This window comes from Eutrigla gurnardus (assembly GCF_963514095.1).
Source record: "Eutrigla gurnardus genome assembly, chromosome: 5".
NCBI classification, from domain to species: domain Eukaryota; kingdom Metazoa; phylum Chordata; class Actinopteri; order Perciformes; family Triglidae; genus Eutrigla; species Eutrigla gurnardus.
In genome coordinates this window covers 15157492-15174391 of record NC_139919.1, presented here as the reverse complement: position 1 = coordinate 15174391, position 16900 = coordinate 15157492, and the positions used below count along the sequence as shown (strand labels likewise).

The 16900-nt window shown below is 40.6% G+C and overlaps 1 protein-coding gene and 1 long non-coding RNA gene across 2 annotated transcripts in view; both read left to right on the top strand.

Annotated features, from left to right (window-relative positions):
* Window positions 1–16900, top strand: part of LOC311013797 — a 294894-nt gene that overhangs the window by 47530 nt on the left and 230464 nt on the right. The gene's annotated exons all lie outside the window — the stretch shown is intronic.
* Window positions 5949–16737, top strand: maea (macrophage erythroblast attacher, E3 ubiquitin ligase). Its single transcript, XM_084008997.1, has 9 exons — window positions 5949–6051; window positions 9169–9351; window positions 11291–11494; window positions 11597–11719; window positions 12235–12311; window positions 12447–12555; window positions 14128–14261; window positions 14587–14782; window positions 14946–16737. Exons 1-9 carry the CDS (start codon window positions 5983–5985, stop codon window positions 15039–15041), a joined length of 1191 nt encoding a protein of 396 aa, XP_083865123.1. The 5' UTR covers window positions 5949–5982; the 3' UTR covers window positions 15042–16737.

Below are 16900 nucleotides of genomic sequence, written 5' to 3'. Positions count from 1 at the left end.
TGTTACTAAAAAAGAAACATGCTCACACACACACTGAATGCAAGCACTGCTGCATTTCAGCAGAGTGTAAAAGACAGAGTGTGAGTGTGAGTGTGTGAGTGTGTGTGTGTTTGAGAGAGCAGGAATGGGGAGGAGCCAACGCTGGCCAAATTTCATCTTTTGTTTCCTGAAAGACGGAAGGGAGAAAAAAATAAAAAGACAAGAAGGAAGAGTTATGCAATTACAAGTCTGTAGCGAGAGAGGAAAAACTTGTTCTATCCGACACCTGGACGACAATTCTAAAGCTCATAAATGTGATTGTTATTTGCAGGAACATGTCATGACAGTTTAATCAGTGTGAGTTTTCCCCCCAACTAAACCTAATTGCTGGATTTCGTGACATTCAAACTGCCGTTTCAGTGACTTATGATCATTACACCTCTCACACAGTACAAGAAAGTACTGAAAGATTTCTGTGAATCCAGAATTTCTACAGGGGTAAATGTGCAGTGTTCTCATACAAATGCATGGATATAGGTTGTTTTTTAAAAAATATTATATTCAACTACCCAAGAAACCGGGTAAAATCTGCTTCTTACCATATTCTAGTTTTAAGTTTTAATGCAACTTTTTATTATATTGAAAAAAAAACTCATCATTATAATCATAATGTTATTATTGCTGACCATACTGATTAGTATTTTGTGTGATACAACACAGAGTTCTCCATATGTCACATCAGCTTTCAGGGAGGTTTACACAGATAGAGAAGAAGAGAAGAAAAAACCTTCATATGATTCAAAATACGTTTTTGGTATTAAATATTTAAATATGATTTGCATGGTCAAAGGTAGGAAGCTCACTTTTATATGTAAGCCTGTTCATGATCATAGAACTAATGAAAGAAGCCGAACATTTCAGTAGTTATTTTGCCTCCATAAAACATTGGCCCATTGGCCTCCCCACTTTACACCCGATTCTGGCTGGTGATCTCATCGCAAGATGGTCTCTACTTCCTACTGATTTTATTACCCATAGAAATATATGATATCATAATAGTACTAATATCAGCAAACAGCATCGTTTTATTTACGATGTGGCACAGGCTTTGTCTTCTCCCATTATGCCTGAAAATATGATGGGCGGTGTTTTTAACCGGATACTTTTAACTCCTCGACTATGAAATCACTTGAGTTTGTTAAACTCTCCACATACATTATGTTGGTCTGGTCCACTCCTATCCACCTCACCACACTGCTGGTGTTACAGTTACTCTCATCTACACTTGGCCACTTGATAACGGCTGTGATATAAGCAGCCTCAGACGCTCCCACCCTAACTGCCAGGGCCTAACCTAGTTCAACAGCAATGACGGTTACATCACATCCTCGTTATTGGTAAATGTCACAGACAGCCAGTGGGCAAGTCGTTCAAATCCAAAAGGAGGGAGAGGGTCGGGGAAACGGTTGTATCCAACACTGTCTATAGGCCGATTCATGACCTTTGACGCCAGTTTCCACCTCGACCATGTATCTTTAACCGCTCCTGTCGGATGCCGGCAACATATGTAGCTGAAAAAATGACTTTTCATCTTCAAAGGCGAATAAGCAATGTGCTCCACCTTGTTTTTCTGCTTTATATAGAAGTTGGAGGATGGCTCTATGCTAGGAATTCTGGCTCCCTTTAAAGAGTAAATAGCTCTGAGCCGTGGGTCTTTTCTTTGATAAAATAATCCAACTGGAATCTCCAGCTGTTGGGTTCATCACCATGTCTTGGCTCAGTCACGATGGCACCGAGTCAGAGAGCAGAGAAATCTGATGGGAATTAAACCTAATCAGAAGTCAGCGGGGGTACGTGTAGCGTCAGGCTCAAAAGTCAAAATTGCATTTGGCCTGTTTTGTTGCCGCTGCTTACTAGAGGGCTGCAGGCGAATGCCAACAACATCAACAGCGGCTGTGACTCGAGGTGTGTTGGCGTAATGGCGTCCAACACCACGGTGGGAAAGGACGTGACTCATTCATTCCTCACAACAAGAAGCAAACGCTGAAACTCATATAATGGTGGAGATAAAGAAAAACATGTGGTCCAAAAAAACAATTCTATGAATATTTTGAACACCTATAGGTGACACCATAGGGAGACAGCGAATGTTAAACAGCCAAAATGCACTAAAGATCTAAAATAAAGGCTCTGCTTCTTTTTGGTCAACAATTTTGTGTGCAAGAATATAATAAATTGAGTTATGTATGGAGTTTACAGCTGGCCTGACCCATGAAACAGCAGCTCTGCATGGCGGCAAAAGGGGGAAGTTTAACATTTCTGTGGCGGAAGTTCGGAAAAAAAATGTTTGTCATGCAAAGTTGACTTGAAGTCCCCTTTGAATTGCAGCAAGCGGCGTCAGCCACTCTGATCAGACCTGAAGCTGCCCCCGGGTTTCAGACCGGACACACACTACGGCTCGTTCCTCTTTTTTTATATAACATGTATATGTTATAACATGCTGTAGTGTAAATAATGTTATTTTATTCAAACTGGCAACGTGAAGTCAACACTGTGAGTAGCTAGAGACACATTTATTCTAACTAGCTCTTATAGGGGCAAAGGGGGAAGTTTCTCATCTCCTTCTGAGGCAGCAGCAAGAGACGCATGAGAGAAAGAGGAAACATGTATGCTTCTAAATAAGGATTATAATATATAGACTCCTCTAGCTACAGAGAGAGAGGATAGAGAGGTGAGGTTAGAGACTTCACTGCCTTACATTTTATTTATTTCAATGCCAAACAGATATTCACATATATTTTTCACACGTTTCCTCTCCTTTTGTCATTTCTCTCCTCATCCATCCCCTGTACCCCTCTCCCCCTCCCCTCTTACTGCCTTCCCCCTCCCTCTCTCCTCTCCATCTCTCTTTATTTCCTACTCTTCCATCTGCCCATCTTATGTCTTATCTTCAGTCCCTCCCATTCCCTCTTCATTTGCTCTCCATCACCCTCCCACTCCTCATTCACGCATCATTTTCACTCTCTCTTTTTCCATCCCCTCCCTCGCTCCATACATCTCCACACCCCCGCCCACCCCACCCGTTCCCTCTCTCTGTAGCCACTGCAGCGTGTCTAATGCCTCGGCTCCCTCTCAGCAGATCCACCAAGCGGAGGTCAGGCGAGCAGCAGCCCCGACTAACGCCTCCCAACCGCTGCCCTTATCAGGACTGACAACTAGACCCAGAGCTATCACCGACACACGCAAAACACACTGAATTAGATGGAAGGAGATAGATGCCTGCACGTGTACAAAGATACAAGACACGGAGAAACACATGATACACAAAAGCAGTTGCAAAAACAAATGCATTGACATGATGCGGTGCAGGTTCGAGTGCGGATGCAAAAAAATAAAAATGCATCCAAGTGTGCGCACACAAATGCATGACAAGAAACATAGATGTATCCACACACATAGATACAGATGCACGATTACACTGCAGCGTGCAGCACACACACACACACACACACACACACACACACACACACACACACACACAGCCAATTGGATTTATGGATACTGACAGTGGGCTGCAGAACAGTGTGGATGCCACTACGGAGTGAGCAGATATTGGAGAAACTAGCAGTCTAATCTACTATAGGAGGAGATGGGGTAGCACAGGCATGGAGAATGTGATCCGTGTGGAGAAGAGAGGAAGGAGGTGAAATAGGTAGGAGCAACAGGAGAGAACAAAAGAGATGAATGGAGGAACAGCTTGTCAGAAAAGAAGAATGAGGGGAAGCATGGAGAGGAGAGGTGAGAGCACTAATAAGGAAGATGGCAAGGGAGATCGATAGTTTCAGCTCTAGGATTGATTATTAAAACGTTGCATGAGCTTATTTAAAGAAAAGTCACCGTATCTGCACACCTGTGATCTGTGAATCTCTTGACAGCGTCTGTATGTCACGGATAATGAGTGACTTTAAGTAATAAAAAAGTTCTCTACTCTAAAACGTGTTCCTTTCTGTATGCGTTTGATGTTGTCTTCGATGTATTTCATGCTGATGAACATGGTCATTAGTGCCCGTCTTGGGTTCAGAGGATCGACACTTAAGTGAGACCAATTTATCAATGACTTTCCGTGTTTTGTTTTCAGTCCATAAAAAAAAAAAAACACTAATAGCTTCCTTCTAGATTCGATACACTGCACCAAAATTCAGCAACCCTTCTGTGTGAAATCCATCATAAATGATGTACCCATTCCTCAGCCAATTTATTCATCGATGAATATTAATCCTCCCATCACACACACTGTACACACACAAACAAAAAAGAAACACTTGTATTCATACAGTAACACACAAGCAAGCCTTTATGCTGTGAGAACACACATGCATAGTGTAACGTTCCCCCCGTTATTTGGCTTGGCACGGAGTTATATCTCCTCAAAACCTAAACACAGTGCAGAGCCCAGTAAGCACAGCCGCTGCTATCTCATAAACACACGCGCCTTTTACACACAGACACTGACACGCATCCACACATACTACACACATGCTACACACAGGAAGCACTCGATAGGAGGGCCAGAAATACATCACAAACCTTGCATCACCTTCCTCTCTGTGTGTCCACTGTTCCACTTTGTTCCTGTGCTGGGTGGGGGTGGGGCATGCAGCAGATAATGGGCCAATTGTAGGCGTTCAGGGCTTGTGCCAGCCAATCGGAACAGTGTAGCACTGGACAGCGGCCAATGGCAATATGTTCAGCGCGGCTGTGGGTTGGTGGGGGGTATGCTCTCACTCACACAGGAAAAGACATGTGGCCATGATATGGAACAGGAGGGGGGGATTCACTAGTACTTATAAACTGTGACTAGAAATCCTATAGTATGTGTTATTATTTCTATGTAATGAGAAATATAATTATTATAGAGGACTGACTAGAAAACTATTATTCCTATTACGGGTTTTACACTTTATTTCAGGTGACATTAACTCCTATCGGTCTCCAAATTGACAAATTATTCAGGATTTCTTAAAACTACCTATTTACCTAACATTAATGTCAGGCTTTTCCCACTGATGTTTGATTTCTGACATCTTGTTGCATTTGTACATTTTAATAAGGACTGTCAAACATAAAATAAAATATGATATATATTTTATATAAATAAAATATGTGTGTATATATGTGTATGTCAATGAGTTTAAACAATGATCATTATCAAGATTAAGCAAAATGTTGATTCATTTTCTGTTACTCAACTAAAAACCTAATCATTTCAGCATTGCATAATTTGCCTCAGTCATTGTGTCTGGTATTGGCAGCTGATCTGACAGATATGCTGTATTAGATAACAGGAATCTGGACTTATATAGTTCTCAAGTTATAAAGTCCTCTGTGTTAATGTAATGATTGGTAAGACTCAAACTCACCTCTGCTTTGAGTATGCTCAAATACAGCAGCCCAGTAGGTGCTCTCACGCTGGACTGCATTGTTTAATAATGCTAGTATAATAATATTATATTGCATTTTATTGCGCCTTTCAGGGGATCCAAGGAACACTTTACATGTATGGAGGCAAAAAACAACGAATAGAAATAACAGAAAATAGAATTATGGATTAAAATGAGCATACAGGTAAAAATGTGCCAGTGTGAACAACGGGAACACGAAGAAAAAAAAGGTAATTAACAATTGAGCAACTTGTGTAATGTTCTTACAAAAGAACCCCACAACAGCTACTAAATACATCTTGTGGTGGTGTTTTTTTTTTTTTTTTTTTTTTTTTTAACTCTGTTACATTGAATAAATAACGCGCTTCATCTCGCTGTGAATAAAATATTACTTTACGCCAGAAAACAGTCTGAAAAATCTTCAACAAAGCTCCACACCAACACACCCCCTCGCAGTCAGTACTGACACCATCTCACTAGATGGCGGTAGTGAGCAGCAAGGCCATTCTGAGCTGATAGAAAAAAAAAACACAAACAACCACAAGAAAACCACAAAACCAAGATGGCGGTGCAAGAGACAGCATCTCAACTGTCCATGGCTCTCAAAGTCCAAGAATATCCCACCCTGAAGGTAAACCAAACGGAAACCCCCACATATTAATAACCTAACGATTCTGATGTGTCCAGAATACGCGATGTGTTTGACGCCGTTTGGAAAATCCGGATTATTAGTTATTTTGATGGCGAGATCAGCGAATTTGACATGGAGGCTAACGTTAGCTGCACTGGATTAGCCAGATAGCAGCGTCCACTCAATACCTGTTAGAAAGTCGAGACTAAAGATAAAGCTGTTCGATAAATAACAATAGCTGTTGACTCGTTGGTTGGTTGTATGCTGCCTTAATGGGATCTTATTATTGACGCCAAGAGCATCGTGGCCCTTAGAGCTGTTGGATTTAGTCTAACCCTGTTTTCTAATAATTGGTCCGCTGACATGAGTTTTGACATGTCAGTGAACGCTACCTAAATGTGTTAGCCACGTCGTTAGCATTCGTTAATATAACGTAGGCTAAATTTGGGTTCGTGTGCGAAGGTGACCAAATCCCACGGTTGTGCTAACCTGGGTAACGTTCCTCAACGGGTTGGCTGTTTAATTCAGTTAGATACTGATATACACGTTACAATAGCCTGCACCACTGATTTAACTGGTCTCATTGTGGTTTCTCGTCCATTCAACATCCAGGCATGGCGTCATAGAAATGGCTCGCAAGCGTGAGTGGCCTGCTAGCTAGTTGTTGCTGTCGTGGAACTAGGGTTAGCCACCTTTTTATCGTCGCACAAGACGAATAGCCTACCAGATAACGGAACGTCGAGCATGCAAATTCTAGCTGAGTGGAAGGTTGGATCGGTTTGAATCAGTGGGGGGTAGAACACGTAGCACTACGCTGTCAGACAAGACAATCAGCCCCGGTAGTTAGCGCAGTGTCATCAGATTGCTGCCTCCCTGCACTTCAAAATGGCCAGCGAGAGAAAACACAGCCCGCTGCCGCACACACACGCACCGTTCCTCCATTCCACATAACGTTACTGCGACACCACTGCTAAAAGACGAGCTGAAACAAGTCCGGCCAGCTCCTGTGATCCGCCGCCTCGGAGAGCACGAGCGCGTTCGTCGCGTGAAAGCACGTTTGTGAGTAGCAATGTATCGACAGCTTTTGTGCGGTAACTAATGGCATGTCGGCGTCACGATTAATAAACGTGTGCTGGGGTGAAGTCTGTCTGTGTTCAGGAAAGCATGGCTGTGGTTTAGGGGGGTATGTCTGCCTTTGCTTGGATGCTGCAGTAAGGATGATGGGCACCATTTTAAGACAGGAGTGATGGTTATAATTGGTATCAAATGGGAGTCTTCAGCTGGGGCAGAGTAGTGTTGATTGCATTTAGAGCTATATTGAGCATAACAATAATAATAATATCACTATGTTGCCTGACAGACACTGAGGAATCTGTTTCTCTGCATCACCAGCAGAATATAGATTGTATTGGATATTATGTGCTTGTGGACGTGTTGGGATATTTTCAGTCAGATCAGTTAACTATATGATTATGAATGCTTTGTGACCAGTGGTTTGTTAACCTGAATGCTGAAAATACAGGCCCATCACAGACACATTACAATTTAATGCATCTAATTGTGTATTTATTAAAGGTAAGTCAAAATCATCATCCACCTTGCTATAAAAAAAAATACCCTACGCATTTAATTATTGTGGGTATTGTGACTATGATTCATGTGCTTGGAGGGGGTTTGTAGATGTCTCTCGTGTGACTGACAGCCACTCCCACATTATCAGTCTAGCTCTTATAATAGGTGGAAAAAATATAGACAGTCATGCACATAGAAATGTGTTCATGACTGATTTACATGTCAGGTAAATTAAGGTTGTATTGAGAAAAAAAAGTAATCCCATATATATATATATGAGCTAGTAGCCAATCAGATTCAAGTGGATTTTTCTTGGATGAGAAACAAATGATTATGCTCACTGCTTAGTATGAGTGCTTTCCTTTTACATCTCTTGTTAAAACCATCTTATGAAGGCAAATAGCCCAACATAATCTCTAGCTATTGCCCATATGTTGAGATGTAGTTCATTTCCTCAGAATTCATTTGAGAAACAGATTAAAGATAAACTATCCAGGTTCAAATGCCTGTTTTGGCTGATCCAGGTAAATAAATACCTGAGAAATCAAATCCTGTGCATTGATTTACTATATTTCTTGACTCCATACATGTTTAATAAATAGCTACTTGAGTAGAGGGTACAACAAAAGAAGTTGACATAATGGTAAATGGTCTAGTAGACATTACTTCTCAACTTTACTTGTTTGCATATACTGGGAATTCTATGCATATTAAATGAATTTAATTAGTCTGTCTCTACATCATCTTGCTGTAATCATCCCCATCTACTATCTGGCTGCTGCTGCTACTGCCTTCATTGCCCCCCCCACGCAAGTAATTTGTTGATCAGTGGCCAAGTGTGCCACTAAAAGTCAATATTTATTGGACAAACTGACCAAATGAATGTGTCAGTGGACAACCCTGATTTTGATGTCGCCTTCAGGAAAGAAAATGCTGGAGATTGATGTAAAACCGCTGCTTTTCCATCCTTTCCCCTCTCATAGTGGCCGTACACATACCTGAGCAGAATAAGACCCCTGTTTCTGTCAACTGGACACTTATGAATATTTACTAGTGCATACAAAACTGTTCTTTGGTACACATACAAATCTGAATCAATCTTTGCTCACAGATGAAGTTCTTCAGTTTTGAATACAGCTCTTTTTCAACCCCCACTCCAATCAAGGAGATGCTCGTCTGTTAGGAGATTTCACAATTATGGAATATTCTGTAGATAGCTGTAGAAATAAAGACAGGATTGTTGCAGTGTGGAAAAAGTAGGGACCAGTTATCTGCTTCCTGCTTTAATTTGTTTCCTTTTGAGGAGTTTTTGCTTTTTAAATCTCATGAAATGAGGCTTTTGTTTTGTAAGAAATATCTTATAGCTCAGCTATCTAGACAGCCTTCTACCTTTTGCAAAATGCAAACCGTAATCAATTCATCGTAATTTTCATTATGTTTGTTCGCTTTGAAACATTGTAATGAGTGACATGCTTGCTCTTTACAACCACTAAACCTGAATTGCTGCTACATAGAGGTAAATAGACCATGGTATTGTCATTTCAGGTGCCGTACGAGACTCTGAACAAACGTTTCAGGGCGGCTCAGAAGAACATCGACCGGGAGACAAGTCACGTGACAATGGTTGTTGCAGAGCTGGAGAAGACGCTGAGCAGCTTCCCAGTGGTCGACTCGGTGGTGTCACTGCTGGATGGTGTGGTGGAGAAACTCAGCGCCTTGAAGAGGAAGGTCAGGAACACAGATGTACACACCAGGGCTTTTTCACCATCCTCCTGGAACTGTCCAGAAACAGCTTGTACATAGCAATATTAGGAAAATTAAACGTATGCAGACATGTAGACCTATTATATTGTGAATCATTTTAATGACAGCACAGGCTTTCTCCCTAGCACAATCCTGTTTATAAGAGGACTAACAGCAAATGTTGCGTAACATTACGGTGCATTCAAGCTCCAAACAGCACAAATAAGTTTTGTGCAAAGATAAATTACAACTTTAGTCAAATGTACTATTTGGTGAATAACTTTAATAAATGTTATTGCTGTTCACAGCAGTATAAAATAGATATTGGAGAGAGGGAATTATGGTCAGATTAACGTCCTAACATTTATAAAACATAATTAAAACTACTAATTCCCCCCAAAAAGTTTCCTTTCTTTCCTCTTCCTTTTTTTTGTAGAGTTGGACATTTTTTAACTTTGGTTAAAGCTGACCTCATCACTTTTACTCAGCCGTCCAATAACCGTGTAAGAGATGCGGTAAAAAAAAACCCAAAGAGCAACCATCACATCCTACATATAGAAGTGCTGAACATAAACAACCATGGAGGAGAAATTCATACTCATAGACCAGCGGGTTTGTCTTATAATTCTAGTATTAAAACTAGAATCTTTCGTCTTTTAAAAAAACGACAATATACCTTAAAATTGCCTAATAATAAAGCTTGTTTGTGTAGCACTAAAATTAGGATAGCCCTGATGAAGTAATTAGTAATTAAAATAATACCCGTCTACAAAAAAAGCATCCCATATAAGCTTTTAAGCCAATGATTGTCAATTTAGGGAAATGATTTAATTGTAACGGCTCTGTTTTATTTATTTTTTGAGCCTCTGGTTTGAGGTGGACTGAGATATACCAGAAAACAAATCTCATACCCATTTCTATTTTAAATCTATCCTCCTCCAGCCTTCAAAAAAATCCAATCACTGGTATTTGCCCTGTTACTTACACCACCCGCAGTATCTCATCTACGAACACGATCTCCCTTCAGCTAGGGCCAACTGTTAAAAGGCACGTTACTCATACTCACCCCTGTTAACAAAAGAGCCTTATTGTGACCGCTTCCTTTATGTTGTGATTGTCAGTGGTGGAATGCTGCCGGCTGGCTCCATCATGCCTTTCTAAAATGACAGACAACAAGTGCTCAAAATACAATTCTACTGTTCTTTTTGCCTTTGTGCCTCCATGTTGTCCAGCAGGTACTTTGTGCCTCATTCAGTGTAGTAATTGTGTTGAAGCCCAGGCAATACTAAACTGTGTCTTCCCTCACAAATAGGATAGAATGAAACTCAAAGTGAAAGTTTAGTTCAAGGCCTAAATTATTTATTAACAAGACTAGGCAATACAAGTTTTGAAATCTGATCTAAATGGTGATGTGCATGGAACCATGTACACATCAATGCATTCATGTTTTGTACAATTAATAATAAAATAATTGCTGTTTACTTATTACCACATCTCAAAACCTTTTTTTTTAAATATAATATGCAATGGGGAAGGGGGGTCCCATGCCTCTATGTGTATGACATTCAACTTACCTCCATCAACAGGAATCAGCTGTTTGGTCTGGCATGTCTTCAATAATGTTCAAGGTTTAAAAAGTCTTATAATCTTCAGCCATGCTCTAATTATAACATTGTTTAGCAATAAATAGTAGTACAAATATAAGAAGTTATGCGTTTCATTCTGTTCTAAAACAAGCTTTGTTCCATATTTTAGACGTAATCAAATTGGGTAAGGTTAATTTCATATGAGTAAAAGATCCTTCTTTTAGGAAAACTAGCATACCAAATATAGATATTCAGCGCCTGTCAATTTGAAAGTTTTACGTAATTCAAATTCATCTTTTTGTAAATATCCTGATTGTTCTTGTGTGTATGTCCCGCAGGCTGCAGAATCCATCCAAGCAGAAGACGAGAGTGCTAAGTTATGTAAGCGTCGCATCGAGCACTTGAAAGAGCACAGCAGTGACCAGCCGGCCTCAGTCAACCTGTGGAAGAAGAAACGCATGGACCGAATGATGGTGGAGCATCTGCTGCGCTGCGGATACTACAACACAGCTGTTAAACTGGCCAGACAGAGTGGTATAGAGGTGCGTGGGCGTGTGCTCGCTCAAGGTTATTCAGAAAACGTTATGCATTTTAGAATATTTGGACAATATTCTATTAACACATCCAATCCTTTATCTTTTTAGGATCTGGTCAATATTGAGATGTTCCTCACAGCTAAGGAGGTGGAGGAGTCTCTGGAGAGGCAGGAGACGGCCACTTGCTTAGCCTGGTGCCATGACAATAAATCCCGCCTCCGCAAGATGAAGGTAACTCATTTACAAGAGACAGATTTTAACGATTGAGTCAAAGAGGTTTAAGTTGACACCAATATTTTAAATGTCGTGCAACAAACCGGTTTAAGTCAAGGATTCTAGGCATGCAGGAGTATATGGTCAAAATATTTTGTATAATATTATTAGAGGGCAGACCTCCGCCAAGATATAATGAGCTTCCCAGTTAGTTAGTTACTTACAGAGGCGCTAAGAAATGCCTATAATTTTAACTCTTGTGAGACAATTAGTTAAATTTGGTCTGGTTTAGTTCCAGCTCTCTACCAAATGCAGGTACATTTTGGTATTGTTATTTATAACCTCCTCCAGCCACAGTGCTAGGATATGTGTGGTTTTTCTGCTCCAAAAACCCATTTGGGTGATAAAATATTGAGAATCTCCCTGCACTGCAGCAGTTTTATGAAAGATATCAGGTTCATGAACCTACAAGGGTTTTGCAGCACTTCAGTGGTTTAAAATGACATGGTGTCTTTGCTCCGTTTCTTCGGCAGAGTTGTCTTGAGTTCAGTCTGAGAATCCAGGAGTTCATCGAGCTCATCAGACAAAACAAACGCATGGATGCAGTCAGGTAACAAACACACACACCAACTGTTTAACTTTATTTGCTAACTGCTACTGTTGCCTTATTTTGAACCCCTATTGAAGCCAGTAAAACAAATAATTTCACACACTGATCTGGAGTGTGTTCCCCTGTGTATCTCAGACATGCAAGGAAGCACTTCAGCCAAGCAGAGGGGGGACAGCTGGATGAGGTTCGGCAGGTGATGGGCATGCTGGCCTTCCCATCAGACACACATATCTCCCCATACAAGGTAAAACCTAAAGTCTTTCCTAGAAAAAATATGTTCATGACATTTTATTTTGTTACACCCATGTTGTATCTTTAGTGATATGGTATCTGAAGGTTTGTGTGAAGCACTTTTAAAACAGTAGAAGCTCACACATGGGAATGTCCATTTCGTCAATGACAGCTGAGACGCATCATCCCACTTCAGTGTCCTTCTCAATGAATACAGTCATGTCATTAATGGTAAATGGTCCTCATTTATATAGCGCTTTTCTCCAAAGCGCTTTACAGGAATGGCTGACATTCACACATTCACACACCGACAGCGGAGTCAACCATGCAGCGCGACAGCCAGCTCATCAGGAGCAATTAGGGTGAGGTGTCTTGCTCAGGGACACCAGGCACTCAGCTAGGAGGAGCCGGGGATCGAACCGGCAATCTTGCGGTTGCCAGCCAACCCACTCTACCTCCTGAGCTAAACTAAACTAAACCCCCTCATTAAATGCAGCAGTGTTTATATTCTGTGCTCATCATGATGGACAACATGACTCAACATAAAATATACTTGTTCACTTTTCATTCATAAAAATACAGCACTGAAATGATGATGATTGAAACTGATAGACATCAAGCAGAGAAATGGGTATAGCAACGGACTCGCCACTAGAGGGCCTCTGGTGCCTTCTAAAAAATGAACTTGATTCCCTCTTGAGCTACTGTAAACTTAGTAGCTGCTCTCAGTAGCAGTGTTGTTATTGTGTCCTCTTAAGCTACTGTAAACGTAATGGCTGTTTTCAGTAGCAGTGTTGTTATTTAAATGTCCACTTATTAATCTAACATGTAACATGTGCTTACGCTCAAAAAACATTTACCGGTAGTTTTTTTTCTGCAAGCAGAGACGGACCAGGCCTCACTTGCCAGTGTGACAGAAGCAGAACTGATTTTCTCTGTCTTCTGCCGACATGTTTGTTCAGCTTCACTTTTATAGCTAGATTATGATCAGTTATTTCATAATGTTGAAATCATGATCCATTATCAGTCCATCTTTGGAATCAAATACAAGAGCGTGAAAACATTAAGCCTGAATGGAAAAAATGAATAAATAAAATCAAGCCAATAATGTGGTTGCCACACGAGGATTTAACTGCAATTTAATTTTAATATTACAGTTGTCTCTGGCAAATGATTTGGGAAGCAAAACACAAATGATGTCCTCTTCTTTTCTCTAACCGTGATGTTGCATGGCACCATATCCGCTTTCCAGAGGAGTCTTAAATCAGACAACACTACCCTGATGGTGTTGATAAAAGAGGAATGACGAAACAACCTCTCAAGGGCAATACATTCCAGCAGAGCGAGCATGTCACTATTTGCTCCTGGCTTTAGAACAACCTGGCTACGGTACACTGATGACTTGACTAAACTTGTGTGTTTGTTGTAGTTTGCATCACTATCAGTGAATGCAATGTAGTGAAAATGTTTGGGCAACAAACATTGTTTGTGTAGGAAACAAAATAGCATGTTGGTGACACTGATCTACACCACAATGTTAGTATAGAAATCTATCTTTTGTCTCTTGTTCCATCTGCTCCGTCAGGATCTTTTGGATCCAGCCCGCTGGAAGATGCTGATCCAGCAGTTTCGATATGACAACTACAGACTCCACCAACTGGGGAACAACTCTGTCTTCACCATCACTTTACAGGCTGGTCTGTCTGCCATCAAGACACCGTATCCTTCCAGATTGCATTTCTAATAAATTGCTTCTGTCTTTTATCTCTGTGCCAAACTTTCTACATGTGTCAAAATTTCAGATTTTATTTTAAAAAAACAAAGTGTTCCTGTATCTCAGTGGTAATAAATCAGGTCTTGATCACACAACTTTTCCCCCTATTCTCTTTGCTCCTATTCTCTAATGTAACTGAATAAGCTTTAAAAGAACCTTTATGAGAGAATTACTCTTTCCACTGATGCTGTCTGCTGTGAGAACTCCTAATAACAACGTACATTGAGAAATGATTTCACTTACATTCCTTAACCTCCATGCCTGTTCCAGTCAGTGCTATAAGGAGGATGGAACCTCTAAGAACCCAGACTGCCCGGTGTGCAGTAAATCCCTAAACAAGTTGGCCCAACCGCTACCCATGGCCCACTGCGCCAACTCCAGACTAGTCTGCAAGATCTCTGGAGAGGTCATGAACGAAAACAACCCTCCAATGATGCTGCCTAATGGATATGTCTACGGTTACAATGTGAGTACACTGCCAGGTGACCTACGTCCAAGTACGGGGATTATGAGCTAAAGACATTTCTGGGCAAATTCAAGCACCTTATAATGTGGTACTGCAGCAGAACAGTGTCATATACATGTTTGTTTTGTCTAATTTATTATCCTCTTCTTGTTATCTCTTCCAGTCCCTTCTGTCCATCCGCCAAGATGACAAAGTGGTTTGTCCCAGAACCAAAGAAGTCTTCAACTTCTCTCAGGCTGAGAAGGTCTACATCATGTGATCACTTAGATAACCTGTCTAAGTATTAACATGATCGATAGTGTGACCAGGCCTTCACGGAGAGCCACCTGTGGAGCTGCGATCCAGTGCCCTTCTTCTCCCCCACAAACGCACCCGGCGCCTCGCCCCCCTTCGCCAGTTTTCTTCCCCTTTACCTTTGATGACACCGAAACTGGGATCCTCTCCTTTCAGACTCTGTTTTCGATGTGGCGAGAGAACAAGAAGTTTGTTGATCTGATTCATTCAAGCACAGGGACTATCAACACTGTAATTATCTTAAAGGCCCTTGTTCAGAAGTTTAGAGACTACAGAAAAGGACTGAGGGGGTGATAGTTATTTGATTTTATTACAACAAATAAACTTGTTGAGGTTACTTTGACTTTCTACTAGTGGTGTTCCTTTGTTACTAAAATACCATGTGGCAAGGCTATGTTAACTTGCTCTATTAACCTGATTAACACGTGAGATTTGGGCTTTTCAAAGCAATCATGGCTGGCCTCCTGGTCATGTGGTAGCATTTAATTCTGTGATGCATGCTGTTGACATCCCTTTGTCTTCTAGCCATGTTTTTTGGGTGGTTGTTGTTGGGGTATATGTTAAATGCCTCCTTTTAAACTGCCTACCTTTTTGCATTTCATCCCCCTTGGATGTGAAACCGGAGCCTGATTTGGCCCGCTGTAGGCTCCTTTCAAATGTAAATATTAGATAGGAATTGAGCATCTTCATGTTTAAATTCTGGGTTTTTTGGGGACAAGTAACAACAATGAAAATTGACCTTCTACCAAGATATCTCTGTGAACCGAACAAGACTTTTCTTGGGTGTAAACCTGATATAGCCAACCGTATCCCCAGGTTAACTGGTTGTTCAGTAAGTGGTTAGTTTCTCAAATTTGGTAATATTATTAATGGTTTATTTACTACCATAATTAAATTTAGGCAATTTTCAAGACAACCATCTCATGTTTTTTCTTATTGAATAAATTGTCTTCCTTTTCTGTGTGTGGGGTTTGCCATTTTTAGTTATCTTCAATCTATTTCTCTATTTCTTCAGTTGAAAGTACATTTCAGTGAACATAGGATATTTATTCTGTTCAAAGTTGGATCCCTTGGTGCTTTCAGTCAATTCGGCATTGTTCACATAGCTTTGATTTAATAACTATTTTCCAACAATAAGCAAGATAAAGAGAAAACTAACGCTTGACAGGGTTTGTGTAGCATAGAGGTACGCCAGTTGATTAACATTACATATACCGGTAGATCCATGTGCATACATGACTTTATTTGGAAAAAAATGTCTAAAGAAAAAACAGAAGGCTTTTGGTTAAACAATCCTGCCTTTTTTTGCAAGCTCAAGAGGGAAAACATTCAGTCATCTATAAACATGACCTCTATGATGAAGTAGGACTGGGATTAATCTGGGTTTCAGGAACAAAAATAAATGTAATCAATTAAGCTCCAAACACTAACACTAAGCAATAAGAAAAATGCAGTTTTATGTTGAACCTGATCGGTCTTGTGGTCAATCATTTCTTCCATTTGTTGTGTATTGACAAACCAAAAGTTGCCTCATTTTTTTGCATAAATTATTTGGAAGTGTATATGTAAGACACAGACTGTCCTGTGTTTTGTGTTGGTAGAATAGATGAAGGGATTGTTTCATGAGCAATATGCCTCATAAAGACTTCAGTGAACTTTGATTTCAGCGTTTCATTATTTGCAATGTCTACTTTGCTCTGTGGCCTCTATCATTAGTATTACCATAAGGCTCAGTAGGTGTGACAAGATTAACGATACTCGGCAATTCTGTTGACATGGAAATGCACCAAGTGCTGTCTGTCACCTGAAACTACATATCCATGG

Coding starts and splice junctions, on each gene's coding strand:
- maea (XM_084008997.1), top strand. CDS start 5,983: ATGGCGGTGCAAGAGACAGCATCTCAACTGTCCATGGCTCTCAAAGTC. Junction 11,495..11,596: donor CCAGACAGAGTGGTATAGAG/GTGCGTGGGCGT, acceptor TTATCTTTTTAG/GATCTGGTCAATATTGAGAT. Junction 12,312..12,446: donor AAACGCATGGATGCAGTCAG/GTAACAAACACA, acceptor TGTGTATCTCAG/ACATGCAAGGAAGCACTTCA.